Source organism: Nicotiana attenuata, chromosome 7, assembly GCF_001879085.1.
Source record: "Nicotiana attenuata strain UT chromosome 7, NIATTr2, whole genome shotgun sequence".
NCBI lineage: Eukaryota > Viridiplantae > Streptophyta > Magnoliopsida > Solanales > Solanaceae > Nicotiana > Nicotiana attenuata.
The window spans coordinates 67813378-67821696 of NC_031995.1; the positions used below are offsets into that span (position 1 = coordinate 67813378).

General features: G+C 37.0%; 1 protein-coding gene across 3 annotated transcripts; it reads right to left on the reverse strand.

The window, feature by feature from the left end:
• Positions 3108 to 7767, reverse strand: LOC109229256 (peroxisomal (S)-2-hydroxy-acid oxidase-like). 3 transcript variants are annotated; one of them, XM_019394636.1, is made up of 12 exons: positions 7661 to 7767; positions 6533 to 6715; positions 6310 to 6434; positions 5887 to 5933; positions 5306 to 5383; positions 5096 to 5220; positions 4923 to 4989; positions 4768 to 4830; positions 4354 to 4423; positions 4155 to 4255; positions 3924 to 4028; positions 3108 to 3516 (listed from the first exon to the last, which is right to left on the reverse strand). In XM_019394636.1, exons 2-12 carry the CDS (start codon positions 6670 to 6672, stop codon positions 3322 to 3324), a joined length of 1116 nt encoding a protein of 371 aa, XP_019250181.1. In that variant the 5' UTR covers positions 6673 to 6715; positions 7661 to 7767; the 3' UTR covers positions 3108 to 3321. The 3 variants fall into 3 exon arrangements, with proteins under 3 accessions (XP_019250181.1, XP_019250185.1, XP_019250182.1); XM_019394640.1 differs by having other exon boundaries at positions 6533 to 6709; positions 7661 to 7763; XM_019394637.1 differs by having other exon boundaries at positions 7585 to 7663.

The window sequence follows — 8319 nt, forward strand, 5'->3', positions numbered from 1 at the left end:
CCAATCAGTAATTTCTACGTAATTCGCCAATTCAGCTCTTTTTAACTGAAAAAGGTGTACATGTTCAGGAATGAAAACATCAGGGCCCATTTTAAATTCCTTAAACTTCCTAAATTTCTTTTCTCTTTCCCTTTGTTCAGCCCTTCGATCCCTTTAACTCATTTTGCCTCGCCCTTGGGACACTCCTATTGAATTCAAGCTTCGAGTCTGAATCATTATAGAAATAAGTCCTGCGACGATGTATCCTTCTACGTTGTACCCTTCCTTGACTTCGAGAACTCCCACTTGAAGTAATTTGAACTTGTCCCTGTTAAGCCATATCTGAAATAGGATCAAGGAAACAATACGAATGGCTACAACCATTCAATGTGACAACATATATCACAATTACTTGTAGAAAGATATTAATTGAGAGATTAAGACTAAACTTATTTTCATATTAAGAGACAACCTTAGGGATTTAGACTAAATCTATTAATAGAGATTAAATCTGATTCTATTCCTCAACTTTGCAGCCACAACCGATGGTATTCATAACACTTACTTGTCTACCAACAACAAACCAACATTAGTTACTTACCAATCAAGTAAGTAACTAGATTCCTTTTGTCCCAACACAAAATTAATATTAAAATAGACATGATGCAGATTTCTAGGAATCACTCATGACTTTAAATGAAATCCATTAAAATAAACTATAATATAGAAGTTACTGCAATTTGTGAAGCCTTACTTTAACTTTTAGGAGACAATAATTGATCAAAATACTGTTATAATATTGTGGCGTGAAACCAGTATAAACAAAAAACTATAAAGGGAATTACTTTGAAACAAGCAGAAACTTTTTTTGACTTGGAAACCTTTAAAGGGAAAGGCTCATGTGCGCTATTCTATTGCCTGATTGTCAGACTTTGTGAAGACCCAAATTCTCACATGTGGCGCAATAAAAAGTTTCACTTTTGAAAAAAAAAACTGGAGGCCATTATCCTTTCTTAAAAGACACCTTGAAATAATTTCTTAAACTTGTTAACAACTCACTGATTACGAGAAGTTTGGATCAAAATTGAAACTTGCCGTTGGCAACAATTAGGAGCAAACAACGTAGGCTCTGATACCAATGAAAGATTAATACGCGGGGCGAGAACAATATTAGCGTACCTGTCAACGCAGCGGAAGAATTGTTGAACCCACCACCAAAAGAATTGCCCCAAATCGTATTCTGAATCTCCAGGAAATAGAGCTTTTGTTCACAAACTAGATGCCTAAAGTTTACTGTGTTCTTACTTTTTCTTGCCTTGGGAGAATCTCTGTACTGAAGAGAAATATATAGAGAAGAGGAGATGGGGAGAACTACCGATAACCTTCTGTTTCCACGTTGCCACTTCTTTTTAACGTGTGATACTTCTCCTATCCTTATGGGAGTTAATTAACCTCCCTGATAATATGAACTTCCATCAGCCATATCTCTTATAAGTGGGCGGGTCAGTCCACATGGGCGACCCATAACTTAAACCCAATATCCTACAGTAAGCAACACCCAACTAAAGTAGATAATGGAAATTGTCAATACATACTGCAACACAAGCATCCTATAGATCTGTACGACCAAAACCCAAAAAGAAATTTAAAAGACCTAATTCAAAGAGTGGTCACAGAGTGTATTTTATTAGGTGGAGGAAACGTGGTGTTTTGTCTTAACCTATTTGGGTATGGGTCAAGCCGAGTTGGGGAGTAAATGAGACTAAAATGGGTATGGTCATTTAAGCTGATGTGACATTATATTAGATTTTTTAATTATATTTAATGCCATGTAAAAAAATTTGTAGGATATTTCAGAGGTTTTGAGCTAGAGTGACTTTTAAGTTTTAAGTGAGAAAGATGAAGTTGAGTGACTTTTAAGTGATAAAGAATAGAATAGTGACTTTTGCGAAATAGACAATTTAGTTGGATGACCACTAGTGAAATCCTATAAGTTTGTATAGGAGAAATTATAATTCAGAGATCTCTCGTCAAACAGAAATAATTCTGAGAGAGACATTGAAAATTTGTATACTGACTTTACAGTAGAAGTAATCTAACTCTTGAGTGATTCTAATAATAGTCCAAGCTATTAGCCAAAAAAATAAAAAATTGAAGTTGCATAGTATTAATAAGGCAAATAGCCTATTAGATACTTGTACTTGTTCTAGTTTTCCATCCCGATCCCTGTCCTCGACGAGTTTTATCTAAACACTTCTATTTGATCAAAACGAGTGTTTCAAACCCTTCTAACACCGTGTGTCTTTCAATCGCGCTATGTCAGAATCCACGTTAGATAATGTATGCCAGAAAGAAAGGGGTTCGGGCATAAAGGAATGGGGAAGAAGAAGATAGGAAGAGGGGAAGGGGGGGGGGGGGCGTGCAGAAGGGGTTATGACGGGAAGGGAGAAAAACAGAGGTGGAAGGAGTTGGGGTCTTTGGGATTTCTTAAAATCTTTTTTCTGTTTATTTTTATTGTTTCTTTTTTCTTATGATTTTTCTAATAACTTCTTTAATCAAAATAATCGATGAACGCTCTTTTTAAGAGCGTGTAACCACGCAATTATCTGACTCAGCAAAAAAAAAATGCCAACTAAGGTCAGTCAATGGTTAACGGTCGGAGGGGTTTAAATAATAGGTTTTAATAAACTAGAAGCGTCTATATGAAACTCCGTAAAATATATGGACCGAGATGACAGGAGTCTACTAGGCTATTCTGCTAACTAATAAAGTCAAAACAGTAGTTGAAGACTTTATAAACTGTGAAGGATGTGGTTTATCTGTATTATGGGAAAGGAAGGACAAATACTTCATGACAGAAAACTTAGATGGGAGAACTTAAAAGGAATGCTGAAAGATTAGATTTATAGGCATATCATATATGTCACATTCTGTGTTTCCATAAATTATAACCTGTTATGTCTATTTGGTATAAGCTTATATCCAATGTCTCAAAGCCGGCGTGTCAAGAATTTGAAGGTGCAGATGTACAACAAGTCTGTTCCAACCAAGAACAACTCATCCACAAGCAAAAAAAATTCTACCTCTGCCAAGTATTGGCTATTGGGCAGAGAAATTTATGCGAGAAGTTCACAATATGATGATATATAGAAATAGAGGATGTACAAATGGAGGCATATCTGGCCATTATCAGAATTTATCAGTTTTCCATTACTGAGAAAAGCTTAACATATTCGTAAACTCATTAAACAGAAACAAGTATTCAAAACCAAAATATAAGCTTCTGAAACAGTGAAGCAATACTTTGCTTTGATGAAACAATTTGACATTTGAGGTACATTTTCACAACCTTGGGGCTGGAAGAGCAGCACGTGGAGCATCCCACTCAGTGACAATATGGTTGCGGGTAATCTCCTTCAGTGAGCGGCAGCCACTCAATGCCATAGTTAGCTCAAACTCATCGCGCAACATTTGCAACACTTTTTTGATTCCAGTTTCTCCTTCAGCAGCCAATGAGAAAACTACTGGCCTTCCAATCTGTGAAGACCACCACAGAATGTCACTCGCTAAATGCATTAAGACGAGAAGGAAACATAGAATAATATGCCACTCTGTACTTAGCCAATAATGAACTCATTTCCATTAACCTATGGAACTCATTCTCGAAAATGCAAGGTACTTCTACTACAAATGCTAGAGCTGTCATTATTAACTTTGAATTTCCCAATATAGTGCCCTAAAAGGGGAAAATAACTACGCCCATCAATCAAGAGAACGGGAAGATAACCACGACTACAAGGGAGCTTTATAATCTTTTTCAGGTTGTTGATCATTCTCATGGCAGAATTTTGGTGAAAAGGCACTACTTGGTCTACTAGTGAATAGATAAAGATAAAAGATTGAGTTCTATGCCAATCTAGGTCAAATCAGCATATGGTACTTACAAAAATGCCTGAAGCTCCAAGTGCCAAAGCTTTGAAGACATCAGTTCCACGGCGGACACCTCCATCCAAGAATACAGGGATCCTGCCTTGTGCAGCTTTCACAACCTGGAATGATAGATCGAATGGAGCACATCAGAATGTGTATAGAAGCTCCCAACAGAACTTCCAGACAAAGAAGAAAAAGTAACAGGAACCGCAAAGAACAATGATTTTTAGAAGCAAGTCACCTACCTCTTCAAGAGCCATGATTGTTGAAGGGACATAATCGAGTTGGCGAGCACCATGGTTTGACACAATGATACCAGCTGCTCCAGCCTGAACTGCAAGCCTAGCTGCAAGTCCAAGGTGGAAAATTGTTTCAGTATTAATGCATGAGCATAGGACTGAATAATTGAAGAGGGTAGCTTTGTTAGAGTGTTGAATCATATACCATCCTCAGCCGTAAGTACACCCTTCACCAGGATTGGCAATGAAGTGATAGTCTGGAGCCACTGAACATCCTGTTCAAGTCCAGAAAGAAATTCTTGAGAAGTCAAATTTCTTCTTGAGATTCATTTTTAAGGACAGAATGGTGATTGCAGTTTCAATTGATATGCAAGTTCATCAAATCTTTATTTTTTTTGCCATGTCAAATTGAGTCTCAACTTTCAATCCTAACCCTAGTGCATTTGAACTACTTACAAACCGAGAAACTACCACATTTTTGTAGCTCCAGCAGATGTTCTTTTCCACATTGGCCAAAAAATGTGTATTTCATATCTTTGCCTACTGAAGTCTCACGATATGATGGAAAAGGAAAATAAAACATGGAACATGTAGGATGAGCCGAAGAAAGGTAATGTACCTTCCAACTCAAAGTGCGATCAATTTGACCAGCAACATATGAAGCTAATCCAGAGTCACTTGCCTGCAACGAGAAGACAGTTTAAGATGATACATAAATAGATTCTTACAAGAATTTGAAGCATGGATCAGAAAAATATCCATTTATCCACTCACTTGGTCCATCTTGCCAAGGTCCAATCCTTCAAAGTTTTTCAACGTCAAAAATGGTGGCAAAACAAATCTGCAAGGTGGTGGACATAGAATTAGCTTGTCGAGCTTCATACTAAGCACCTTCGCTGACAGAAAAGGCGATATAACCTAATGATATGACAGTATTAGAATATTACCTGTTCTTAATATCAGCTTCTCTACGTCCCAGCCTTGGGGTATCAACAGTAAGGGCTATAGCCTTGAAACCTGCCCTTTCAGCTCTTCTCACAAGCTGAGCAACAACATTCCTGTCCTTGTAGACCTGAATACATGAGAGGATAGAGACAGTTAGACATAATATAATGTGCGTACATTTTCCTAAATTTTAACTGCAACTTCATGCTCACATAAAGCTGGAAGAAACGGATGCCAGGTCCTGTTGAAGCAACCTCCTCGACACTGGAAGTGGCCCAAGATGACAATGTCTGAAACACAAATTTGCGTTACGTTAACAAAGTGAAAAACACCACATTCTAAGTCACAGTTAATTCTACTTTTATATTTCCCATGTCCTTTAAATCATAAAAGAGGCTTTAGGAGCCTTCTGAAGAACCAGAAAATCGTTGTTCTAATAAGTAATTCCTCTCTCTTTTGCAGGACAGTAATAACAGTAACTTACCAGGCTATGACTTGATTTAGCTACTTGAATAAAGAGGCAGTGATCAAATAGCATTATTTATACAATTCATCCACAAGTATATGCAAGACTTAATGAGAAGCCAAAGTTGACTGAAATTGTATCAATTGCACTATTCATTTCAAAAAAAGTTTTAAAGGCACTAACCATTGGCTGCAATGATATTTGGATCGGAAAGATTCCTAAAATACTTTTATCGACATCATGTAAGATCAGCTATGAGTCCATATTTCTAATCCAATGGCATTATTCTAAAGTTAAAGTTGCTATAGAAAGCCAAGTGAGACTAACCATGATTGTCCCTGCTGCTGATGCTGCTCTTGCTGTAGCATACTCCCCTACATAAAGCAACCAAGTAATCAGACTTACAAGACACTTAACAGTTTGTCCACATTAAGAATACACAAGCCCTCAAAATTAACTATAGCCATCTGAACTCTACTAACATTTATACATAAATAATTAAACCAGACGTAACCAACAGTTTTCTCAAGTAGACAGAGCTCAGAGCCTTTTAGAAATGCATGGAGTTGGCCAACGCAAGTTCACAATTCTCCAGTTTTATTGCAGCAATTCTTTAATTGAATAGTCCATTAACTTATAGACTGACATTATGTCCTTTGAGGTTAGCTGTGATAGCATGAAATAAATATACCCATAGAGTCCAGATAGTAAGATTAAACTTTAAGTAACTTGTATGAGTGCAAGGTATACCTTCAGGATGTGCCATTTTCTGCATGGCTGTTGGTGCAATCATGATAGGCATTGAAATCTTGAATCCCAGCACTGTGGTGCTCATGTCAATTTTGCTCACATCAATGAGAATACGGGGCCTAAACCTGTATCAGTTGAAAAAGAATACAACATATATGTGAATATAACCCAATAGTCATATTTTACGTAGGCAAATTCAGGAATTAGACCAAGAGCTGCTTACAGAATTCTTGAGAAGGCATTTCTGTTCTCAGCCAGAGTCCACTGGTCTTCAGCACCAGAGGCATAGTAGTCAAAAACCATCTTTGGCAACTTTTTCTTGGCAATGGCCTCATACTCCATGACATTGGTAACTTCCTCCATCTTTAGCAAGTTATTTTGTGCTCCCCCTTTAAAATTCCTGACACTACACAAAATTTAGCACTATTAAGATGCTGGATGAGTTGTCTTATAATTATCTAAGCTCAGTTTGTGAAGTCTCTATTGCACACATATAATACAAGATAGCAACCAAGGAAAATGTTTTACCTCAAGACACTCTATCCAGATCATTTTCCAGTGTTTGGTTGGGTATAAAATAAGTAACTTATCATTATATAAAGTATAATGATAGTATTTTGTTGATTTTTTTAGTATTAAAGATCAATAATAATGTCTAAAAGCTAGTTAAAGCAAGTGATAATAAAGTAAGAGTCGGCGGTTCGAACTCAGGCACAACAAAAGCTTGGGTAAGTGGAGAAGGGTAGAGGAGCAGGCCATTATCCACCGAGTTTCGCCGTGCGCCGTTGGCCCTCCCTCCAGGATTACTCGGTTATCAAACAAAAAATACTCGGTTATTAAAGAAGATGACTTCCACCTATAAGTGAGGGAAGTCATTGACCCCTTTTGGTGGCAGCAGTCAAAGACCAAACTCACTTCATCATGTAAAAAATTTTCCGGAAAAATGTTTTGTCATACCAAACACACCTTAATTAGCGAAGAAGAAGTATCCATCAAAGATGTAAAAGCAACTAAGATAAACAATAGATTCTCTATGAGACTATATGATAGAAGAATATGCCTACTCAGGATTGAGAGAGAAACCAGCACCAAGAGATGAAAGTCACATAATTTGAAGAAATAACAAACAAGAAACAGAACAGACAACTGAATAACAGGAAGCAACAAAGACAAATGATCTAAAAGTAGGAAAGCTGAGTCTTTTAGGCATTAATTGCACTCTTCACTTGAATTAACAAATAAAGCATGAGCATGCATGCAGTAAATAGAGCTTACAACTAACAATACTCAAACAACCAAAGATTCTTGAAAACAAAACTAAAGAAAGAGTAAGAAAGTCTATAGGACAGACCTTGGACTCCCAAGCTGTTGAGAACTCTTTGAGCAGAGTGAAATGCAACCAGTGGACAACTGGTTGATAAAATAGTAGAGAAAAAACAAGAAATAATACTGACAAAGTGGGCAAGAAAATAATTAAATAGGAATTAAGAAAAAGACAAATTGGGTGGGGGTGTGGATGAAGAGAGAAGCACAAATTTGAGGATCAGTTTTTGGAGGTGAGTATTTTAAACCATATCTGATTAGAGGGGCAAATGGATGGTTCTCTACCACATGCATCTTCTGTGTTTCACAGTTTCCCTTCATTTTCATCCAAACAATAATTTCCCAAAAATCATTCATCTACTATATACATCATTCAACAAAAAAGTCCATAGCTTTTTATCATAAGTCATCTTAATAACCTGCCACTTGTCGTTATACAGAATACCAGACGGTTATAAGGAGATAAGAAGTAAATGAAGATAAGGGGGTGAGAATTGAGAGTCACTGTTTTCTAGCGAAAGAGATACTGCTAAAAGTCCAAATGACTTGAATACATTGGCTTGAGTGCCGCTATAGAACAGTTGGATTATGGCTCCATTGTTAAATAGCCATAATTATAGGCATATTGGTTAGGCAGTTGAGTAGTACCCATGTCATGAGTCTGAATTTACAGTACACAGTTTTTTC

Excerpts from the sequence above, each read along its gene's own strand:
- LOC109229256 (XM_019394636.1), bottom strand. The coding sequence starts at position 6,672 with ATGGAGGAAGTTACCAATGTCATGGAGTATGAGGCCATTGCCAAGAAA. Across the intron at positions 6,435-6,532 it reads AATGCCTTCTCAAGAATTCT|GTTTAGGCCCCGTATTCTCA; the intron begins GTAAGCAGCTCT and ends CAACTGATACAG. Across the intron at positions 5,221-5,305 it reads TCCGTTTCTTCCAGCTTTAT|GTCTACAAGGACAGGAATGT; the intron begins GTGAGCATGAAG and ends TCATGTATTCAG.